Raw genomic sequence first — 24883 nt, forward strand, 5'->3', positions numbered from 1 at the left:
GCTGCTGGGTATTTATGGAACCAACACGCTGAATCACTTCCCACTTCACCCTGCACACCGAGCACCAGTGTGTGTGTGTGTGTGTGTGTGTGTGTGTGTGTCTATTTCTGGCAGCAGCAGTGTGTCCTGAGCTGGTGAGACTAGAAACCAACAACATGAACAACATCCGCTCCCAGTCCAACACACACACACTGAACCAGGCTTGTTACAAACTGTTTCTGTAACCGTGGCAACAGTTCACATTCAGCCTTTTTCTGATTTTAAGAAACACGTGATTCTTCCGCTCAAGGTTCCTCTTGAGTTTTTTTTAGCTGAAATGATTGATGATCAATGGTCAATTGATCAATTAGCTGATCGATCAAGCCTCTCAATAATGTCTAAATGAGACTACAGAGGTTGTCGGGGACGTTAACATGAAAACCCATCTACTCACCAGTCCACCTTTACAGCCTGGTTGTGTTTCTACTCACGCTCTTTCAAACTCTCACTAACTTTCTAAGAAGAAAGGCTTTTGTAGAAGAGCTCAGAGCTAAATGAAATGACCAGTTGGAAGCTTAGTGGTGGAGACGTTGACGTCATGTGACCGTGGTGTAGTTGGTTTATAGCCTAACATTAGCTTCTTACTTCTGGAGATTGGATTTAGGCTTCAAACATCAGAACAGTGGTGTTCATCTGTGAAGATGATCTGATCAACTAAACCTGAAGGATCAGAAACTTTAGCTGCTCACTGTTTATTTTCTGGAATAATCCAAAACACTATGAAAAAATCCCACTGGCTTTTTGTGGAGGGAACCAGGCTGATACTAACTTCAGGGCTGGACTACAGAAACACATCATCACTGCAGGAGTCTATGGGCAGTTTTCACTGCAACAGTCAGGGTGGTGTTTTTAGAAGATTACACTCTGGAACCAGGCTTCAAAAGTTTGTGCTTTCAGGCTCCCAAAGGTCATTCTTCATGAGTGTTTGGTTAGTTCAGTTTAACCGTGTAACCCTGTAACATGTTCTGTTGCCTCAGAAGAAATAAATTCATGACGATGTCTTTCCTGTAGAAATTAAACTTGGAGAAGCTCTGTCAAACAGTTGAGAGTTACAGCTGTTATCGATGATGAGCTCTTAAAGACTGAAGTCTGAGAAATAATGAGGAGAGAAGAAGTAGAGCTGTCTACAGACGTCCAACTGAACAGAAAGTTTAAGAAGATCCATCCACTTTAAGTCTTGTTTTACTTCGGGACACAGCTTCACTTCATCATTATTGTTTGGCTTTTCTTCTTCCTAATGTCTTGACTGCTTATAAGTACTATAATCATAATGCTCATGCATATTCTCACAATGCTCAGTGCACGAATACCCGCCTCCCAACAGCACCTAAACCCCCAGAAACCAGTCATGTTAGTCCTGTGATAGAATGGTGACCTGTTCAGGGTGTACCCTGCCTCTCGCCCAGTGTCAGAGGCGACCCTCAAATGATAAGCTGTACAGCTGATGGATGGATGTTTCTGCCCGCCGGGTCGTCCACTTCCTGTCTCCTCTGGTGGTTTCACATCAGTCCTCTCAGATAAAGTTTTAGAGCCTGTGTCCACCGGGGTATTATGTTCTTATCAGTATCTGCAGCTCACAACTGTCCTGATAAGAGGAACAGCAGTAAGTGTATTTCAGCCTGAGGGATTTCAATCATTAAGACGTTCTCCATGAATCATTACAGACTGATCTCTGCCTCCGTCTGTTAATGTTTGATTAGTTTATGTCCTAACGCTTTATGGCTGTGGGAACATCAGCTGCTTTATAACTGGGAGGGACGATGACTTCCTGTTCACCTCACTCTCACTTTACACCATGTGTCGGTCTGTGTTTGACCACGTCGACCTCCTCCATGTTTTAAACTGTGTTTATAGTCCACCGTCTGTGTCGTTGCTAAGGTTACCTGCAAGTCAGTACAACTTGATCACCTGGACAAAGGTTAAACTGTAAACCTTAATTATGTTTAACACCTGCCAGCCAATCACAGCGCAGGGTTTTCTGTGGTCAGTTCCTTGAGCAGGTTCCAGAGAAATTCAAAGGATCCTTGAGGCGGTGCCAGGAGTCATTGATGAGGTTTAAACTGCTAACACCAGACGGCCAATCAGAAATGAGCATTTACTGTTGCCATGGCACAGAGGCAGGTAGCCAAAGTCAAGTCAGGTTAAACTTTACCTCTTGCAGTTACAGTAGTTGAGTGTGAGCATTCAGAGGACGTTTTCTAATCTCTTGTCTTGTAAACACAACAATGGCTAAAATAAATAGCTGTTAATGCTAACGTTAGCCAAGTGACTGTAGCAAAAACTCACATATAGCACCTTTAAAGAAAGGAGGAGGAGAAAGCTCAGTCAAATACACAAAAACTAAGTTCTCCTTTAACATGTGATTATTAAAGGTCAAACACTTCCTCCTCCTCCTCCAGGTCCAGGTCGAGGACAGAGGAGGAGGATGTGTTTCCATGGTGACCGTACGTCACCACTCCTCTGTGTTATCTGACTGACTGTCATAAAGTGTAACAGTCTCAGTGAGGGTGGGGTCTTATCAGCAGCCTAACCCCCCCACTCCAACACATTTTATTCAATAGGTCCTGTTTAAATTAAGTCTGGTTTTATATCTTTTACATTTTAATTTATCACATCAGTTTTATTTTTATTTATAAATTGAACTTTATGAACTTAAAAAAGCTCCACAGACAGAATGCATGAAGTTGGGAACAGGTGAGCAGCAGTTGGCTAATAACGTGGAATAACATAAAGCCTAGCTTCTTAGCCTCAGCTAGCTTCTAGCTAGCTGAAGGTTTGTTTCAGCTACCAGGCTTCATTTGGCTCTGCCTTTTGTTAGGCAGAGTCAGGCACTGCCAAGATGGCGACAACCAACCCACCCAAATTCAGCTTCAAAACTGTTCTTCAGAGACCTGTTTTTGATGTCACAGAGGCTTCGTCCATCTTTATATACAGTCTGTGGTCTTACGGGGATCTGGTCTGTAGAATCTGAGAGGGTCTGGTCTTTAGGGGATTCGTCCTCTATCATTTTTTCTTTACGACAGTTTAATTGTGTCTGACCGTTGTCACTGTTTCTGTCTTTCACTGTTTCTATAACCAATGTAACCACAAACGTCCCATTAATATATAGATCTCCCCCCTTCCCTCCCCCAGGTTCCTCCCTCCCCGTCCCCCCTCCCCCGGTTCCATCATGCCCATCCTCAAGAACCTCCCAGTGCGCCTGAAAGGCGGCGGTCCGACTCTAGACAACGCTTTAATCCTCCGCAGGATGAGCCTCAATATCACCCCCCACCACCACAACCCCTTCAGCGACGACGACGATGGCCTCCATGGCAACGGCGGCCATGGCAACCACTGGTCACCAGGCAGCTCACTCCTGGACGGTGACGTGCCGAGGGACCGAAACCCCTTTGAGGACGAGGAAGACGAGAACGAGGCCAACGAGGGGAAGAAGGGAAGCGGAGGAACTGGAGGAGGAGGAGGCTCAGTGAAGGGATCCTTCAAGTTCAAGTCCCCGCTGAAGAGTCTGGGGAAGCTGGGGAAAACCCTGAGAGCATCAGGGAGGAGCAAAGGAAGTGCTACCCCCTCCCCGGATGGGTCGCTGCAGGGAACTCCTTCACCTGCAGAGAAGAAGAAGAGGGGGAGGAGGAGCTCTGAAGGAAGTCTGCTCAGGTAAGACTGGAGCTCGTTGAGCTTTACAGGAACAAGGGTATTTTGTGGTAAGAAGAAAGTTTGAGAGCAGAGCATTTCTCCTTCTCAGGTTTGCAGGTAAATATCGCGAAACCTTCGGCTCCTCCGTCACCAACGGCGAGCTGAACTGTACAGAGAGCGAGTGTGACTCCTACCAGCCGCCGCCTGTCCTTCATGAAGATGGTGGGTCTGGGGAAGCTGAAGAGGGAGTCCATGGCCGACCGAACGTCTCAGGGCCCAGAGGAGCAGCCGGTGCAGGAGGAGGTGGTGGAGGAGGTCAAACCCAGAGAGCCGCTGTCAGGTAAGAAAACCAATGTAACTTGACCTTTCTCGTTTCACAAAGTCAAACAATGGTTGAGTCCAAATGTCTGGAGCTGACCAGACAAACCTGAGGCTTAAGCAATAACTTTTCAAAGTTGGATGACATGACAGCTCTCAAAAGTGAAGTCAAAACATCTGGAGCGCCCCCTGGTGGCTGGCTGCAGTATAAGTCATAAACCATGTTAGTGGATGGGATGATTTCTGTAGATTTAGGTTCTAATCACTCTCGTGTTTGTTCAAGTGTTCGTTTTGCAGATAAGTTTGGTTTTAATAAGTTATTTGATGCTATCTGCTTCTTAAGTTGTGACGTCACAACCAACGAAAACACTCCAAAAAATATTCAGTCATTCTACTTGTTTCACTGTGACGAGAAAGAGAAGAGGAAATGGCTGCAGTTGATAAGTTTCAATTTTTAAGTAAAGGAAGAAAACCAAAGTTTGATGCCAATTGGAGCTAACGCTAAGCTAGCTAATGTTAGCACTGGTTTACACCCACTAGTAAAAACAGATCCCACTGATATAAGCTCTGGGTTTTACAGTGTGTTTCTTGTTATGAGCCACATCTTCATGTTTCAGTTGTCAGTTCTTTTCTGTGCTGCACAAAAATAGTGAAGACAGCTAGCTAAGGTCGTCTGTTTTCACCTTAGCTGGGTGAAGATAACTCTAGCTAAGGTTATAGCTTTATTAACCTTGGTGGGGCAGCACAGCTTTTACCAGCGGGTGGGATCTGGAAACGTTATTTTCATCAGTCAATTTGACATCAGACTTAACAAGTGGATAAAAAGAGATTTACTTGCTGTCCACACCTTATATAAAGGTGGTCCCTCCCCCTCCCTCCCCTCTCTCCCCCTCCCTCTCTCTGTCTGTATGTCTGTCTCTGTTAAAGTTGTCGTCGAGTTTTATCGTCCATTTTGTTTTCATACCAGCCTGACTGATCTTATCATCACCTGTCAACAGTCGGTGGGCTATTTTAGACCCCGACGCCGACAGGGGAGGGTCAGGGGGAGTGAAAGGGTGAGGGTGGGACCCAGAGACAGACAGACAGACAGACAGACAGACAGACAGGTCAGTGAAGGTTAGACTGAGATGCTGTGATTCTCCAGGAGTTTCCACAAGGACACGGGAATGTGTTTGGGAAGTGTGTGTGTGTGTGTGTGTTATCAGAAGTATTGGGCCGGTCCTGGAAATTTTTTAAGGGCGTCTATTGTTTATCGCACCCTGTTTACTCTGCTGTATTCTAATGAATGATTCTAATGTGTGTGTGTGTGTGTGTGTGTGTGTGTGTGTGTGTGCGCTCTCAGTTCCTCCACACCCTTGTTTACATGTTAAACAGTACTGTGCTTTATAACTCCCACAGTGTCAAACCAACAGAACACAGGTAGATATACAGTATATTTACTGTATATACATCGTCAATAATTCCCTCTGTTGATCTTATGGTTTGTCAAATGTCCGTCACAGTTCAAGGTGATGTCTTCAGATGTTTGGCTTTTGTCCAACCGACGTCACAAAACCCCTAAATATTCAGTTACAGTCACAGAGGAGGAAAGAAAGCTAAGCTAAGCTAATAACTGATCGTAACTGAGCTAATCAATAACTGATCATTGCAGCTCTGATCTGTGTACACTCACATATTCAAGCCCCACTGATTCAGTTTTAGTAGTTGAGAGAAAGTTAGACAATAATGTATGTGTAAAATCACCAGACTTCTAACATTAATTACTGGAAACTGAACTGAAAGACCTAAACTTTAACAAACCGAACCCTTGTTTCTTATTTAAAATTCCTACCTCAGTGTTAAAATGTAGGTAAAGTCAGCAGCTCGGAGCTCCGGTTATTTGAGTAACCAACAGCAGCAAGAACCCAAAAAAAGGATGAAAGGCTTCCAGAACTACACAACTAATTTTAGAATTTAATCACTGAAATCAATCACAGCACCTACAGCTTGTCAGGTATTATCCCGTCCTGGCTGATAGATTTCATTTGTAAACTGTGATTTAGCTCCTCCACTTTTTGTCGAGTCATAGAAGTATTGAATTTCTTCTGACAGTAGCTGACTGATTTTCGAACTCCGTACTTTTGGGGATATGAATGAATGTTTTTGAAAATTATGGCGTAGATCTGTGGCGTCTCTGGTGGACAAACAGTAATGCAGACATATCATCAACATTCACTGATCAGACCCTGAACTGATTAAAGGTTAAAGCTGTACAGAAACAAGTAGCTCTCAGCTGTTTTTACTGCGATCACACACTGGAAACCACTCAGCCTCCTAATGACACAGGATGTAGTTAACTGGAGAATGTGCTCTGGAGTTTAAATTAAAGATCTGATCAGTTCCTGATAACTGAGACCTGACGAACGCAGAGTCTCAGAGAAAGTCGAGGACGTCAGGTGACGACTTGTTTTCTGTTAAACCAGCGTATCAGCACATTAGGTTCCCCAGTGTGTGTGTGTGTGTGTGTGTGTGTGTGTGTGTGTGTGTGAACAGTACATAAAACTGATGCAGGTACAAACAACCCTGACTCACTTTGTTTAGCAATAACATAACACACACACACAGTCCTGCCCTGGCTCAGTGTTCTGGATCATGTGTTGTCTTGTTTTAGGAGTTTTAAGTCTTTTTAACTCTGCTGTTCTCGGCTCTTAGAAACTTCTCTAAAACTTTAGATTTGCCCAAAGTCTGCAACCAACCAGCAGCCAGAGCAGACAATAAGACAGTAAATGAAATTAGAACTGAATATTTATTTATTAAAACTGATTGATTGTTGGTCTGTTTCCTGCTCTCGTTGACTGTTTTTCTGTCCCGTCACACTGATGAAAAGTGAAATAAGTCCAGTCCCACAGGAATCCTGAAACATGTCGTCCTCTGACTGCTGATGTTTAGTCGTCTGATTGTTTAAAGGTAAATCTATTCTACCTGTGGTGTCAGGGAAAGTGCAGAGTTTCTGTTGCTGCAGATGTAACTGACAAACCTGCAGGTTGAATAAAAACACCTGCACTCTGAGCTAGATGAAAACAAACTAAAACAGTCAGAGGAAAACCAGACACCTGCAACAGAAAAAGAAAATCAAATCAAATCTAACTCTAAACAAGATGAGTCAGAACATGAACAAACATATTCACTGCCAAATAAAACCATCAAACAGCCGAGCTGAAAAACTGGAAAAACAAACACTTTTCACCCACCTCAAATAATAAATCTAACCTCCAGAAAAACTCTCCTGCTCTGTTCATGAAACAAAACCTGCTCTCTGAAATAAAGTCCAAACAAAACTGTGGCTGCAAAAAATAAATATGTAACCATTTAATTCATTAAAACTCAAAAAAAAAAAAAAAAAAAAAAAAAAAAACGCTGAAAAGTTCTGACGTCTTCAAATGTGTCGTTTCGTCCAAAACACAAAGATTTAGTTACTGAAAAACAAAGAAACCAGAAAATCTGAGAAAGTGAAATCAGTACAAACTAATTTTTCAGTTTAATCAGAATATTTTCAGATTAATTTTCTGTCGACAGAATAAAATTTTTTTATCTCTAAACCTGCTCTCTTTGTGAAACTCCAGAGGACATTAAATGCCTCATCAGCAGAATACAACAGCAGCCTGTTATCTGAGCGCTCTCAGCGGTGCGTTCAGGTGTATCTGACCTCTGTTTGACTCGTCCTCTCTGCTGCTGCTGGTTGTTGTTATCTTCACAGATTCTGCCTTTAAATGTGAGCAGAACATCGGTGTGAAGGTATGCAGCTGCACATCAAACACAAAACACAGCGACAACCATCTGTGCATGAAGAGGACGACGAGATAATCCCATTATCCTGCACATGTTCAGATGATTATCAGGAGACGATTACATGCTCTGATCCATCGTTAAACAAAGACAACACGAGGCTTTATTTCATCTGTTGGAAGAAAAACTTCAGGATATGTTCAGTTTAATCTATAAATCATCAGTCAGTGATGAAATAAATCTATTTTCATCCAGGAAAACATTTAAAGAATCTGTCAATACCTTAGAGACAACCGACTGAGAATAATAAGAACTGAAAAACCAACTTTCACTCGTTTCTGTGCAGGTACGTGTTTGTTTTCCTGCTACTAATGAAAAGATTCTGAAACTGAATCTGAAAATGCTCCAATTAGTTTAAATCGGGATCTTTCACAGTTAAAATAACAAACACCGATCAGAGATCGGTGAACATGTTGAAGTCAGTAAACAAAGAATGACGAGGTCAGGTGATCAGATAGGAAGGAAACGAACCAACGATCCAGACCAACTGATGTGAGGAGAAAACAAAGGTGACAGTTTACAGACAAACACTGTAGACATGAAGTTGTGCACAGTTATTCCACTGTGAGGAGGTTTATTCAACATTTCAGGTCAGATCAGCGTCAGCATGACCTCCAAAGAAAGTGGATGATTCACAGGTCACATTTGACAATGTCTCATTAAGGTCAACAGCTGCTGTTACAGACGTGAACAGGTCAATAGTGTTTAATATTTCTCTGATTAGAAATCTCTATTATTGTCTCTGAAGTCTGAACTGTTGGAAATGAATCAGACTGTCGTCAATAAACAAACCTGATGTTGAATTATAAACCATAATTATCAGAGTGTGTGTGTGTTAAACAGCTGTGGTGTGTTGTAGTTCAGAGAAGAAGAAGATTTGTTGTGAAACCAAATATTTGACTGAGCTTCTGTTTAGAGAAAACTGTTCCCTCCATCTGTCCTCAGTGTGTGTGTCTTTGAACACACCATCAGTTAAACTCTCTGATCAGACTGTTTTCTCACAGAGACTCGTGTCTGAAATGACCTGGTGATTTTCACTGGAGTTTCCTCAGTTTCCTGTTGATCTGACTCTGACGTATTTACATTTAGACTCTTTCCCCTGCAGATTCTACAGTATTAGAGTGGTTCTGTGTTGCTGGGTAAAACCAGACATCAGGGATGTTCCTAATGAATGCTTTCCTGCTCCAGAGGGGGAAACACTGGTGTAAAAATTGACATTGGTTATCTGAGTGTGGCTAACATTAGCAGTGCTAGCACCTCACAGGTTAACATCCACATACCTGAGCTGAACGTGGTTACGTTTTGCTCCATACAACATTATTTTCATTTTCTACACACAATCGTCTTCCAGTAAATGTGTGACGGCCATGTTTGATTTTTATACAACACCACTTTGTCGTTATTCACACGCTACACCAGTGAGTACACTGTGTACACAGAGTACTGCGTGTAAGTGTACTAACTGAAGTATCAGATTAGAGACAGCTGACCGTCACGAACAGAACGTCATCATCTGCATTGAAACAAATCTCTAACCAGTTTACTGCAGTTCAGACAGGAGCAGTCAACATAAAGGACAGTCGATGGATGAATGAATGAATGAATGGATGAATGGATGAGGGTTAGGGTTTACTGTGTCTCAGATTTGACCCTGGTTTCCTCTGTGAGACCTCAGCTGAGACTTGCACATGTCCTGGTTCAGAGCTGGAGATCAGGTGAGTTCTTTGTTGGTGCTTTTGTGGCTGGCTTCACTCTGACCTTCACTCAGGTAGAGTTTATGTTTGTGGTGTGGAGAAGGAGAATGTGATGAAAGACGAGCCTGATGTGGAATTTACCCTTCATACCCTCCTGCCTCCCAGTGTGTGTGTGTTTCATTAATCCACGGTCATGTTTCCTCAGAGTCTCTGGAGGTCGTTTGTCGGCGAGTCGCTGCAGGTTTCAGGTAGAAGGTGAAATATGAAACAGGACGTTTGTGTTCTTGTCTGGATGGGACACTTAAAGCAGCAGCAGAACGTTTCTCCTCCATGTCAGAGCTTTTGTCAGCTCCTCAGTTAAATAACTCGTACCCTGTCGTGTTGATAAGAGGCTCACGTTCAGGCCTGTTGGTCTGAACTACCAGGAAACTGTAAGTGCTGCTGGATGACTTCCTGTCAGAGACGCCTGCAGACTCTGCTGATTATCACTTATCTGACACTGGTTAAAGCTGCTTCTCACAAACTGAAATCCACTCTGCTGTGTTTATTTCGAACACTTGAATTTGAATGTCTTTTTAAGAACGTTCTGAAGCGTTAAAGTCTAATGTTAACAACTGAGGCGAAGAAGGAAGAACAACAAAGGCTTTCCTGTGAGCGTTCATGTTTTTCCACCTTCTCAAATGGAATAAGAATCAATACGTGATGCTACTGCCATACACAGACATACATGTGTAGTATAGGTAGTCACAAAAACACTTCTACCAGTCCTTTGGTTGATATCTCTGACACACAAACTTGAGTTTAACTTGTAACAGTCACTGGTTATTGTTTGATAAACAGCTGAACTGAACTACTTTAGCCTTTTGTTGTCGTAGCTTAGTTTGCTGTGTTGCTCTGGCAGTAGCTTCAGTGTGGTGAAGCTTCATTTAATGCAGAGTAACTCGACCAACGCCGCTTTTGTTGACTTGTGTTCTTTAATATTTAGGAAAGAGGTGAGTTAATTACAGCTGGACAGAGTAGAGAGGTGCAGAAGTGAAATATCAGAGGAAACATGTTTGATCCAACTGTGTCTGCAGGGACTGAACAGTCCTAATCAGATATTCTGCTCTGAGACGGAAATAAAACACAGAGAGAAGAGATGCAGGAGGAGGAGGAAAGACAGTTCACTTTTATCTCCTCATGTCCTCACTTATAAGACCTGCAGCAGAGAGACTCGTCACAGTTCAGGTGTGAAGCTGCAGAGTCGAGTCTTCAGAGTCCGTCAACTCTCAGACTGAACCCACTGACGACAAAAATGTGAAAACAGAGCTCAGATTACAGGCTGCACACACTCACACAATACTGCTACTGTTCACACACACTCGCTGAGTGTGCACATTAAAGGCACTTAAATAGGTTCAGTCTTAAACTACACTGATATAAAAGCCTTCCTGTCTCTCTCTCCAGGTGAATCTGAGCAGGTAAAATCTGACTCAGCAGCTTCAGTTTCACACACAGTTCACAGAGTTCAGACATTAGCTCAACATAAAGAGACTCAGAGGTTTAATGTCTGTGTAGATTTACACTAAAGAGCCAGATGTTTCCTACAGGAGGTGGAGACCAAACACAGACAGAAAAGAGAGGGAATACTGCACTGAGATGAGCATGAGGCGTTCAGGAGCTAACAGGAGTGCAGGGTGTTAAGAAAACGAAATGAGCATGAGGCATTCAGGAACCAAAATGAGCATGAGGTGTTCAGGAGCTAATGTGCGTTTTACTTTTTAAAAATTTAACACAGGCTGATGTTAAGCTGCGATCAGTCTCCATATGAGTGGTCCGATCTAACATCTGTGAGGTGTTCAGGAGCAAAAATGAGCGCGGGAAAGGACAGTTTCTCCTGTTTCATTTCACCTGGTGGTTGTTAGAGGAACTGCAGCTTAACGACCTCCACACTCAGCTGGAGTTAAATCGACAGGGACAGGGTGGAGGTGGGGGGAGGAGGAGGAGGGGCAAGGGAGGGTGGAATGAGGAAGAGGGTGGAGGTGGGCGGGGCCTCCTCCACCCAGCTGGAACAGATTTCCTCTGAAACTGAACAATAAGAGCTGTGTTTCTGTTTTGAGGCGTCGGACATGATGTGTGTGTGTGTGTGTGTGTGTTGTTGTAGCTGTGTTCTGCTCTGGTCTGAAGGTGCTGACATATCACCTTACAGTGGATACACCCTGAGTGTGTGTGTGTGTGTGTGTGGTTCCCTCCCCCCTGGTCTTATTAACCCTCCACTCTGGAACCAGCTGTGTGGACCTGGTCCCTGGTCAGAGTTTTTAAAAACCTAATTGGAAGAGTCTAAAGTCTAAAGCAGTGGATGGTCGAGGACCTGCCTGCTCTCCTTTCATCAGTATGCACAGTGTAATGTTTATACAGAGCTGCAGGACTGATCCTAAAACCAGGAAGTCAGTTAGCATGTTAGCATGTTAGCTCTTCCTGTTCGTCCAGAGTCAGTGTGTTTCTGGTTAAATGTCTGAAAGAAGTTTTGTGGTTTTAACACAAGTTCAAGACATTTTCAGGTTCACTGATGGAAAAGTCCCACTGGCTTTTTCAGAGGGAACCAGGGAGAAGCTAAATTCCAGGTTAGCCTGTAAAAAGACGTCATCGGTTTTAGGAACATGATTAATTTTCTCCTAATGTTAAAAGGTAGAAATGAGTAAATCCACAGAACAAAGAGCAGTTCACAATAAACAAACTCCTCCCTGGAGCCGATGAGGACTCACATGGACCTGAACCTTTAACTCTGTGACCTTTGACCCCGTCACTGCCACAGGAACCAAACTTTATTCTGCCGTCGACCCAAACAACAGAAAACATGAAAGACTGAAACGTGTGTGAGTTCAAAGACGAGATGTTCCAGTCAGGTTGTTTATAAAGATGATCTTCCTCTGTGTGTGTGTGTGTGTGTGTGTGGTGTGTGTGTGTGTGTGTGTGTGTGTGTGTTCCTGTGTCGCCTCCGAGGCGACAACATCTGGATGCCTCACATCCTCCGTGTCCCTCACCGTCACACTCACAGGGCTTTTACTTTGAAAGAGCAGCCCTGGCACAGCTCTCCTCTGACGCAGCAGTTGATGTAGGAGACGACATCATTTCCTGTCCCGCTCAGCGTGTGTGTGTATGTGTGTGTTTCCTGACAGTGTGTATTATCTGGCTGCAGCAGGATTATGATGTGATGAACAGACTGAGTCATGTTTCCTCTCTGATCCTGCATCACGTCTGTTTCTGCTTCAGTTTTATTGCTGTTGTTTTGCTCCTGAAACACAACAACTGGAAAATGACCAACAATATAAACTGAGAGAATTAAAGCTCCAAACCTCTGACACTTTAGTTTAGAGCAGATGTTTCATTTCATAAATCCTCTCTCTTATGAAACCAGGAGTCAGATGATTGAGTAAATTTACAGTAACATTTTCTGTCCTGATTAAAGGAACATACATCATCATGACCACCAACAGGTGAATAACACTGATTAACTCGTTAGTGACACCTGGATATGTTAGGCAGCAAGTGAACATTTTGTCCTTGAAGTTGATGGGATGGAAGCAAGCTGTAAGAATATGAAGGAAATAATAAAACCCAGACAGAGTCTCAGACTGAAGGATTGTTTTTCTGTGAGTCTATAGATTGTTTTTTTAAGGAAAATCCCTTCATATTAAAGCATCAGCAGAGATGTATTGATCCTCCCTCTCTGTGTGTCAATATGAATCAGCTCAGATGATGTCATCACTGTGCTGCTGTGATGACATCATCTGCAGACGCCACCACTCTGACAGTCAGAGAGGATCCTCCCTGAACAACCTCAGGCTGACGGACAGTAAACACTGACCTCAGACCAGCCCGTCGGTCTCTGGAGGATCACACTGTTTATTTTCCCAGAAACACCCAGTGGACCAGGACTCTGTGTCATCATGGTCTCAAGACTTGGTCCTCAGCTAGACCCAGAGTCCTGACTGTCATCGTACAACCAGACGTTTCAAGTTTCAGGTTTCAGATTTGAAGTGATTCAGAATGAGCTCTGATGTTTTTTTGGAAACATGAGGAGCTTTCAGTCAGAGTCCATGGTCATCATCCTGAGGAGAGATGAGTTAACTCAAAATAAAAACCTCTGGAAGAAAAAGTTTGTTGTATTAGATCTGGTTTATAGATTATTTGGACGTTTGTAAGAAGATTCATGAGACTGTGCATCTCATTACGGCCCATAGTTCTGATTTATTGTGAAGTAATGATGACAGGAAGTCAGGTGACGCAGTGTAAGACGCTTCTATTGGTCGTATCAGAGACGGCTGTTGAGAACTTGTTGGGATTCAATCTAAAGTCCTGTTCACACGACAGTTTTAGCATCAGAAATGTTTTCCTTTGTGTCTTAAAAAGTTCCACATTCACACAACAATGTTGTGAAAACGTTCTTCGTTCTGTGAAATTGCAGTACCATGCCGGGCCAGTAGATGGTGACGTAACGTGATGAGTCTGCAGCACAAACACAGCTCAGTCCATCATCGTTCTTGTTCTTCTTCTTTTTGCTCCTGGCTGTTAAAGTATTTTCACAAATGCATGCGACGCAAATAAAGAATGCAAAAGTGCGAAATACAAACCTGTGAATTTCCAGCAGCTGAAGCTTCACCACGACATATTGCAGACATATGTTTAGGATGGAGACAGTTTGAGGTCCAGGAGAGTCTGAAGACCAGCTTCCAGGATCCTTTGACCCAGAGCCTCTGACAGGCTGGCAGTCCACCTCCTGTTGAAAAACATTACATCACTTTTTCACCATGTAAAATTCTCGTTTTGTGTGAAAGCAGTCATCACAAAAACAACAGATTTAAGAAATAAATTAACGTGTGAATTAGTCGCAGGAAGAAAACGAGGTGGGGGAGCGTCGACAGTTTTCACAGGAACTGTGTGTTGTTTCCACAGCGACTCTGGAACCTGGTTTCAAACGTTTGCGTTTTCAGAGCCTGAAACTCTGTTGTGTGAACAAAAGACCAAACCACAGCAAAGGCTTAGTGTTTTATGCAGAAACTGTTGTGTAAACAGAAGATCCACTGATTCAGCTGCTGCTGGTTTAGGTCAATCTGTGGTCCCGGTCTCATTGAGGGACCTCAGGTCAAAGGTCACTTCCTCTGTGGTTCATATTTCTACAGTAAAATTAGCAGCTGTTGTTTTCTGTATTAAGAGAAAGATTTGTTAAATGTCAGGAGTAGAAATGTGTTGAATCCGTCCAGAACCCCCCCCCCCCCCCCCCCCAGTCCTGTTCCTGTTCCTGTTGGATGAGTTCACAGTTAAAAAGTGAGAACAGTGATTCTGTGAGAACCTCCGGCTCCGTCCTCCTGAGGACTGCTTTGATGTCCAAATCAAACGAACCCACCTCCACAGCTGAGCGTGAGAGCAGCCGTTCATGTTAATCAGGCACAACAAAGAGGTTTCACTGAGGAGGTTCAAGTCTATTAAACTTTACTGAAACAACAGTTACAGGCTGTTACCTGGACCTTTAGTTTTGAGAACCTGAATCTGGCCAATAAGAACAGGCTTAGTCGGCTTGTGGATCAAGTTCAGCTTTTTGACCTTTACTACCGGCAGGTCATCAGGAAAGCTGGACTGGACTGACCACCTCCTGCAGATGAAGATACAGAGTTCCCTCTCACAGGACTCAAAGACTCAAAGACTCTTTTGTTTGCAGTCAGTCGTCTGAAGTTGGTGCTGAGCAGTTTTATTCCAAACTCTGCAACTCAGACTCTTTTGTCTTTATGATGAATTAATGTGTTTTTAGCTGCAGTTGAAATTCTTGACTTGACTAAACTGCAGCAATCACAAACTGTTCAGAGACTGAAATTCAAAAACACAATGTGCAGAGTTGATGAACTTTCAGCTTTACAACATACAACATGTTGGAAATGTTGTTTTGTTTAAATTAAATTATTTTTGAGGTCTGGACCAAACAAACATGTTGCTTTACATCTGGAGAATATGATCTGATCCAGTCTCTCTGTTCCTTCAGTCCTGGAGATCCTGCAGCTGGTGAAGAAACGGGACCTGTTCCTGGCTGACTCTCATATCCTGGAGCTGGAGCAGGAGTGTAACGAGTCCGCTGCCACTGAGACGCAGCCGGAGGACGCCACCAGCCCGAACGTCAAAGACTTTGGGCGGAGGAAGGCGAAGGACGTGGAGCTGCTGTATGAGGAGCTGCAGAAGGAGCTGTGGGCCGTGGTCAGGGAGTCTCTGAGGTCCCCCACGGCTGGACCCAACCTGGGCCTGGTGGTTCAGGTGAGGACCGCCGCTGCCATGGTTACAGCCAAGGTCACAGGTGTCAGAGCTGACCTCACCTGTCTGTGTGTGTCTGTGCAGGTGCTGCAGCAGGAGGAACAGGCCGATAAAGACTGGGCCACCAGCGAGGGAGCGGCCCCTGGGGGCCCCAGGCCTCGTCGGCTGAAGCAGAAGTGGAGGGAAGCAGGTGGAGGAGGCGGCAGATGGCTCCCTGCCCCAGAGAGCAGAGTTCACGGCCGGAGAGCTGGACGGATACCTGGGCAGGCTCCGAGCCCGGGTGGTGGAGGACCTGGGGGCTGCAAACAGGAACGTGGTTTCCATTTACCCTGAGGAGTACCAGCCCTTCCAGGTGAGATCACACCTGCACAGAAAAACCTTTTTGTTAAAGAGTAAGATTGTTTTTGTTTAACCAGGAATAGCCATTACAACACTACCAGACTCCATTGACAAAATCAGGGATTTAACCAGCAGCTGCTGTAATACCACTGCCTCCATCTGTTAGTGTGTCTGTGTTACTGTGTGACTTTCAGTGGTGGAAGAAGTAATCAGATACTTTACTGCAGTAAAAGTACCACACAGTAACACAGACACACTAACAGATGGAGGCAGTGGTATTCCAGCAGCTCCTGGTTAAATCCCTGTTTTTGTTAATGGAGTCTGGTACTGATATATCGTGATGTTTCTGGTTAAACTAAACTAAAACTAAATCCTCTTTAATAAAAAGTATAAAAATCCTCTAAAATCCTCTAACAATTCTCTGACTTCATCTAACTTTAACCTTTGACCTTCGACCTGTCAGGTGTACGTGCAGAGTTACCACCAGGCAGTTGCTAGGCGACTGGAGGCCATCACTGACAACCAGCTGGAGATCACAGACATCTACTCTCTGCTGGACTGGCTGCACAACATATACGACAGGTAAACTGGTTTATATTGATGAGTTGGTTACTTCTCTTTCTCTTTTTTTAATGAGTAGGGAACTTAATTTTGAACATTATTAATCAACAAGAAACGTCTTTAACTCGTCCTGATATTAACACTCGTTTCATCGAGTCTTTCCTGGTTTAATGAATCAAACAGCACAGAAGTTAAAGCAGCTGTGGAGCCTGAAACCCTGGTCCTGATGGATCCTGAACCATTAGAAACCATTAGTTCCTCGTCCTCTTAGACTGACTCTGCATGTGTGTGTGTTGTTTCAGAGATGTTCTGGGGACTGTGTGCATCACGAGTCCGTTCAGCCGCTCTCAGCTCAGTCCTCTGCTTCCTTCAGAGACCGTGGACAGACTGGAGCTGGACTGTCTCAACTCTGTCAGGGTGAGACCCACCACCCCCCGAAGATAGACCCCAACCTTTACTCTAACCTTACACAAAGTCCTCACTTTGTAAGGCCACTTTCTTTTATGGGGACCCTTCTTTTAAAGTGATGTTCCTCCTGTACAGATGTTTGTAGTTGGTTGTGATCAGTATTTTTTTTTTAACTTTTACTAGTTAATTATCATTTTAAAAAATCCCAGTAGAAACTTAGCTTAGCTTCATGTAGCTCAGCAGCATCAGAATATAAATTGGTTAAAAAAATAAATACATAAAAAAAGACTGTTGAGACTGTTGCAACATGTACAGTCAGTGGTGTGAGACATTTGCAGATTATTTAGTTTGTTCTATAACAGAGTAAAAATACTCTATTACAAATAAATGTCCTGCTTTATAAATATGACCAGAGTAAAGTGTTAAAAGTAAAAGTTTGGCATCATCACAGTTTGTTGCACATGTTATTGGTTTATTATCACTGATGCAATAATAATGTCTGAGCAACAATCTTAATCTCATACAGATGTTTCTCTCCCTGGAACCAAATCCCGGAAATCTTGTTTTGCAGTGAGAATATTATTTTCACTTTCTGGTAAATGTTAATAATCCGTTCATAAAAGGGTTCACGTCCAGATGTTCTAAATGTACTTAGTTCCCTTTCACCAGCTCCTCCACCTTTACCTGTTTGATCTGTCAAAATAAAACTTGATAAATTTTCTTTTTCTTCCACAAGTCATTAGAAGCAAACATGAAATATTAAAACAAAAAGTTGTGATTTTGAGCCTGAGGACGTTTTGTAGCTTGTAGTTAAAGTTGAGGTGCGTTTGTTTTGATGCCTGGCTTGTCCCTCTGCAGGCTAAAGTGACCACAGGGCTGAGTCAGGTCCTGGACGAGGAGGAGAAGAGGTGGATGGAGACGTTGCACATCGAGGAGTATCAGATTACTCTGGCTAAGACTGTCATACAGGTACACCCCGACCCCCCATCAGCTGCTCTGATCACAGCTTCCTCTCTGTTTAAATAAAGGTTATTGAATCAGATTTAGGTGCTGTTATGTAAAGGTGGATTCCGCTGTAATTTGTGCACTGATTGTTTTTCTGAGTGTGTCCTTCAACTGCAGCCAAAGTCAACACTGAACACTTCCTGATCTCACACACACACACACACACACACACACACACACACACACACACACACACACACACACTGATTTCTAGTGGAAGCAGCTGCTGCCCTCTGGTGGTCAGAGTTGTTCCTGACATGTAGATCTTGTGTTTTTGTGGCATTAGTTTTGTGTCTCATGTTTTTTCTTATGTAATGATATTGATTGTGTTGTTGTTGTTGTTGTTGTTGTTGTGTCAGAGGCTGCAGGTGGATCTGGAGCGTTCTGCCTCCATCAACAGGAGTCTGGGCTCCAGAGTAGCTCAGTGCAGCCTCAATGGTCTGGCCGACTTCCTCTACAGGTACACAGATTTCCTCCACCTGTTCTCAGACTGAAGCTGATGATGATGATGATGATTGTGATTTTTCTTGTTTTAGTTTCCAGCGTAAAGTCGAGATGTTCCATGAAGGGATGCAGAGCGGGATGTTTGGAGATAACGAGGATGGATACGTTTCAAAAACCATCGCCCTGGTCAACTGCTGCCCCCCATTCAGGTACAACTCCAACTCCAGCTGGTCAAATCACCAGAGACAAAGGAGGAAGGTTCTTTGTTATGGAAATAATATTATCATCTCTGTCACCACGTTAAATAAAAGAACAGCGACATCTGAGAGAATCTCAACAAAATCCCACCATGACCCTTTAGAGGAGCCGTAGTTTCTGTTGTACAAAAGAAAAGATAAAATTCACTGAAACACTTTACCTCTCCAGGTTTTTCTCTTTCTTACCTAAACTCTTCTTCTTCTTCTTCTTCAGAGGCTTCGTGCAGCGCTGTGCTCAGTCTGATCCGTCAGTCAGCGAGGACTCTCTGCGCCGAGCCAACAAAGCTCTGGATCACATCGTCCAGCAGGGAGTCAGAGTCCTGTCTGAACGCCTCTACCTGCACATCAGGGTACGAAAACAAACACACACACTGAAACACAGTGTGTATCAGTAAAGCTTTTTGAAGTCAGTTTAGTTTTTACCCTTCATAGAGCTCTGCAGGACTGATCCTAAAACCAGGAAGTAAGTTAGCATGTTAGCACTTTCTGGTTAAATGTCTGAAATAAGGTCTGTGGTTTTAACACAAGCTCAAGACATTTTCAGGTTTTATTGTCCAACATAAAATGGGTCAGTAAATCCCCCACTCCTGATGTTTGAAGCTTTTATGTGTCTTAAAAAAGGCGGTTGCTAACGAGTGTCTAAATGAGACTACAGAGAGGAAGGACTATGTCCAGTGATGAGAACATAATGATAATGATGTAAAATAATCGATATTTGTGTTTCAGCCATTCTTTGAGCGTCTGGTGAAGAGGAAGTGGCTCAGCAACACGGAGCCGTACGAGCAGATCGAAGCTCTGATCAAAGATTACTTCAAGAAGTATCACAGGATGGACAGTCCTCCATACCAGGTACACACCTGCACACCTGCACCCTGCAGTCATATGACCAGAGGTATGTGGACAGCTCATCACCTCTCTCTCTGTCTCTGGTCCTTAGCTGCTGGTGGCAGAGGTCCACCGGCGGGTGGTGATGGAGTATCTCCGCTCGGTGATGAGAGGACGAATCATCTGCACCTCTATGAAGATGAGGAAGAGGATGGCTGGGCGGCTCAGAGACGAAGGAAAACAGATCAAAGTGCTCTTCAAAGACCTGGTCAGTATGAGATACCTCTGAGTTTTTATTTCTGGTCTGGGCATCTGTAGTTCACAACTCTATGAAGGTAAATGTTTGACATGTCTCTGTTGGTCAGGAGTCTCCGTCCAGCTGGTTGGACAGCGCTCTGTCACACATCTCTGAGATCATCCAGCTGGAGGACGTCCCCTCCATCCAGATGGAGGTCGGAGTTCTGGTCCGAGAGTTTCCAGACGTCAGGTACAAACATTCCTCTTCTTCTCTTGCCGATCATTCAGTCTTGACACTGGAGGGACAAAAAGTCCTCCAACCTAAACAACCACACAGGTTGCCTGTTCCTGCCGTTCCAATTAGCGTTCCAACTGTTCCAACTAGCGACAGTTGTTAGCGGAGCTTCATCGTCATGGTAACAATATGAAACAGCTGGTTAACATTGTGGAACAGTCTCTGTTTGGTTAGGTTTAGGAGAAGATGATGGTTTCGGCTAAAACTGAAATCAGGTTCAAACATGAACCGAACTCAAGTCTTTTGTGTGAACGTCCTTTGTTTGGTTGACCCACCTGTCCACCCCAACATCTACTTAATAGATGTCGTAATTACTACAGCCACTAAATGCCGCTTAACAAGACGATGTAGCTGTGGGGACATATATAGAAGAAGAGTTTTTATTTACTGAAAAAGCTCAGACTGTAATTTCTGCATAAAATTACTTTCCATTTGAAGCCCAAAAGAAAATTGCACAAAGCTCAGGAATCAAATGAATCATCAGGATGGTCCTGTTCCCAGACAGTTAGGTAAACTACCTGTCTGTATCTCCAGCCTTTTATCCTGTCATACCAGCAACTACAGCATGAGATCTGCTGATCAGATTCTTTTAAATGTCCTCAAGGTAAAACTGTATTTTCCTTTTATGAACCAATGAGTTTTAAACTACAATCAGTTTGAATAACTCCCCTCGTTAAATGTATTTAAAAGACTCTGAGGGAAACACGTTGCTGTTTTATATGATTAACCAACTGTTTTTAAATGAGTAACTTCACATGAGATGGACTAAGTTATGGCTTCTTATCTTTTACTCTTCTTATTGTTTAGCCTTTATGTGTTTTCTGTCTTTATAATCAAGGAGCATAGTTTTTCTTTTCTTTGCAACCCCTTGTGCTCTTGACATGGACTCCGTGGAAAAAGAGGTCTTGCAATAATCTGATGTCTGTTGCATCTGTTCAGAGCCAGCGAATACCTGAGTCATGTAGTAATATATTTGTATTAAGTTACACTCCTGCTGTGTGAGAAACTAAAGACAAAGCATCAACACATAAACACTTTCCTTCCTCTCTGATCGTGATGTAGCCACTCTGAAATTTCACCTTTAACCCACTGAGCTGTGTGTGTGTGTGTGTGTGTGGTGTGTGTGTGTGAGTGATCTATATTAAGGCTGGTAGTCTTGTTATTGTTCTGTATGGATTATATTTACCTCCACGCTGAGATGTCTCTGTAATAATATCCTCAAAGAAAAGGTTTTCCCTCTTTAACTCTTTAAAAGCAGAGGAAAGTTTATATCAACTTCAAATATTGAAGTCTGAAGCTGTGTTTTACATTTCCAATATTAATATATATGATTTGAAATACTAAATAAACACTTCACCAAACCATTTTTCAATAAGTTTTTATAATCTTTGTACTGTAACTGTCAAAAACACGTGCCAGCTGCCTGTCATTTGTCATTGAACCTGCCTGAAAATATGGCTCTATGTCTTAAATGTTTTGAAAAATTTATTTTGATGTGGATTTATATCTATCAGCTATCAAATTATCAAAGTAGAAAAACTCAATTTTTAGAGATTTAGTTGTTTTTGTTTCTGCTGGAGACATCTGAGCCGACCTGTGACGACAGGTGAAGAAAATCTACTGATAACATTGAGGCTCTTTCACCTACATCCATCTGTAAGTCTTATTTTGCTGCAGTCTGACACACTGAGGTGGAGTTTCTGGCTTTAACTGGGTTCTGTGTTCAGGTCATTTCAGAGTATACAATTTCTTTAAAATACCCATGAGAACACATGAACTGACACCTCCTGTTTTCCTCTCTTTCTGTGTTCAGGAAGAAGCATGTGTCAGCCATTTTGAACATCCGAGGGATGACTCGGCAGGCGGAGCGTCAGGAGATCCTCAACATTGTCAAAGACATCGAGAGCTGTGATGGTGCCGGCTCAGCCCGGCTGTCCCGGGACCACGCCCTCTTCTCTGAGGTGCCGGTAACCTCCGAGGTCCACTGCCTGAACGTGGGCCTGAGCCGCATTGCCCTCACCGCCTCGTCCTGCTTCAGCACACTGCGACCACGTCGACGCAAAACCCGAACGCCTGTCCAGGAAAACCCCGACGATGTTCTCTGAAGAGACACATCACAAGATTTTTGTTTTTCTGACAAGCTCCTTGGCTGGAAGTGAAATTATTTGAGTTCCAACAGCCTGCAGGCGGATTTTATTATTAATTTAACTCCGTAAACAATCATGATTATTAGTCACTAAACCATCACTGACTGAATCTTTCCATCAAGCTGCTGCTTCAGAGGAATCCACTAAAAATAGGTTTGTTTTTTCTTTCTGGAGAAGTTTCAGGAAGAATGGCGTGACAGCGAAGACCTCAAGACTAACCTGAGATCAACTTTGAATCATTTTGACTCTTTGATTTCACTTTCACCAAGTTCAACATTTACTGCTCAGAAGAAAACAAAAGGTCAAAGGTCGATGATGATGATCATGAGAGCTGATAAAAGACAGAACAGAGAGAAAACTGGACTGAAAAATCAGCTCCTCTGTCAGACCGTTGTTGCCTATTGTCAAGAAAATAACAAAACTTTTTGAATTTCTTCAGTTGAAATCAAGTGTTAGCATTTGGGGCTAACGCTATGTCTCTTGTTAAGAATCGATTCTTGAATGATTTCCCTTTATTGGAAATGAGAATTTTCTGATTTGAAATCAGAAAATTTAGGTAGATATAAAAATCCACATCATCTATGAATGTGGGATTTCTTCCGTTAAAATCCAAATCTACTTGTTAGGATGGAAAATCATTTATTTGGATTCAAACTTCACATGAGGGTTGAGGCCTGGTCACATCAGAAAATTATTCATTACTGTGTCTTCGGAAAAAAGGTGATACTAGAAGCTTGGTCACAAAGTGACTGGGGCTAATGTAACTTGGCTAACTAATAGTATTAGGCTTGAGGGGTGGAGGTGGGGAGGTTGCAGTCGGAGGGGTGAAAGTTCAGTTCTTGCAGTGAATTCATCTCAATTAACTGATTTTGGTCTGAATTGTTGTTTATAAAACTGCTGTGACCAGGCCTTAGTTATATAAAGTCAGCAAAATGTGATTTAAAGTCACCTCGTCTTTTGCAGTTTTCATATTGATTTTAACACATTTAACAGGATAACACTTCAGGTTTGTACTAAATCACACACATCATGATTTTCATCATGAGATTTCAGATTTGATTCGTCGCTTTGTTTTTTTTTTTTTGAGAACTGTTTGACTTCATTACAGTTTGACATCCGAACAAACTGTCGCCACATTTTCCTGCAGGATTTCTGGACTTTGAGCTGAAAGGCACTTTATGGAGGATCAATAAAAGGAGAGTAGTTCTCTAGACTGAAGTGGATTCTGGGACAAAGACCGGAACAAGAGGACTGAACCAGACTGAGGTGCCTCTTCTGCTTTCTGTCCAGTCAGGATCAATAGACTGGAACCTGGACTGGAGACTGGAGAACCTGGATGCCATCTGTTTTGGGCATTTTGACCCTGCAGAGTTTCAGACGCGTTTAGTTTTTAATCCCAGGACAAAAACTGGACAGTTGTAGTTTTATTGTTGCACATGATATATAAAAAAAGACACATTTTAATCAAAGGTACTAGACAAAGATCTAAGTCTATCAGCTGATTGTGTATTTAAAGCAGTGATTATAGCTCACGATCTTGGGTGTGTTGAGGTTTATTAAATATGTGGGATTCAGAGATTAACAGAGATTTATTATTTCTTCCTGGTGGTAGAATAACAGACGTTTACTACAGAATATCTGGTCATTCAGAGTTTAGATTACAGGGACAGAACTACAGACTTATCAGAGATAGACTGACGACTAACTGGGATTTAACGGTTTATTCTGCATTTCCTCACATTTAATTTTCAAACCACCCATCAGTTTTTATTCATCCTGTTGTTTTTAGGCACTTTCCATATCCACATTCATTTCAGTAGAGACACTTCTCTTCCATCTGTTCTTCATGTCTCTGTCTCTTGTAAATGTGGATGTATGAAATGAATCTTTCTGTACAGAGATCAGCTTCAAATGACAATAAAACTCATCAGATCGCTGACTGCTGTGCTTTTATTTTTATGCCTTTTCATGGCCAGAGGCTTTTTATTTGCAGGTTGTCCGTGTGTCCATCCGTCAACATGAATCCGTCTCGTAAACGCGATATCTCAGAAGCATTTTCAGAGAATTTCTTCACATTTGGAAAATTTAGTTTTCTAATTTAATTTCAATTTAACTTTTGTTTTTTGTTTATATCTTGAAGGTCTGATTAAAGGAATTTCCAGGTGATACTAACTTCTTCAGGACATTTTATTCAACATGAATAAAATATTTTAAATAACTTAATAATTGCTAATATTAAGATCAATGTTTGGATATATTATTGTCTGATATTTTACTAATATTTTCCTGATAGTGTAATAATATATATATATATATATATATATATATATATATATATATATATATATATATAGTTTTCAGATATAACAGATTTATAAAAATTGTTTATTGGATATTGTGGTGATCTTTTAAGACCTTTTCAGAGGCGCACCACAGTTTGGAGGTTAAGATGATGTTGATGTTTGATTCTGGCCTGAGACTTTTGTTACGGGTACAACTGCTGTATCTGTATGGTGGCCGTGAAGTGCAAATCATAACGACAAATGGGAAAAACAACAAATAAAAAAAACATAACTATCA

The 24883-nt window shown here is 42.6% G+C and overlaps 1 protein-coding gene across 1 annotated transcript in view; it reads left to right on the forward strand.

Moving 5' to 3' along the window:
• Window positions 1–24242, forward strand: part of LOC108874418 (tumor necrosis factor alpha-induced protein 2-like) — a 41056-nt gene extending 16814 nt beyond the window's left edge. Inside the window, 16 exon segments of the mRNA XM_018662859.2 lie at window positions 3172–3690; window positions 3779–3860; window positions 3862–4009; window positions 15523–15788; window positions 15870–15974; window positions 15976–16137; window positions 16588–16706; window positions 16988–17102; window positions 17952–18062; window positions 18458–18558; window positions 18635–18751; window positions 19014–19149; window positions 19526–19648; window positions 19737–19892; window positions 19990–20111; window positions 21970–24242. Of these exon segments, the coding sequence (XP_018518375.1) occupies window positions 3209–3690; window positions 3779–3860; window positions 3862–4009; window positions 15523–15788; window positions 15870–15974; window positions 15976–16137; window positions 16588–16706; window positions 16988–17102; window positions 17952–18062; window positions 18458–18558; window positions 18635–18751; window positions 19014–19149; window positions 19526–19648; window positions 19737–19892; window positions 19990–20111; window positions 21970–22261 (2637 nt within the window). The 5' untranslated portion in view covers window positions 3172–3208 and the 3' untranslated portion in view covers window positions 22262–24242.
• Window positions 24243–24883: the final 641 nt, after the last annotated feature.

Source organism: Lates calcarifer, linkage group LG21 (genome assembly GCF_001640805.2).
Source record: "Lates calcarifer isolate ASB-BC8 linkage group LG21, TLL_Latcal_v3, whole genome shotgun sequence".
In the NCBI taxonomy this organism is placed as follows: Eukaryota; Metazoa; Chordata; class Actinopteri; family Centropomidae; genus Lates; species Lates calcarifer.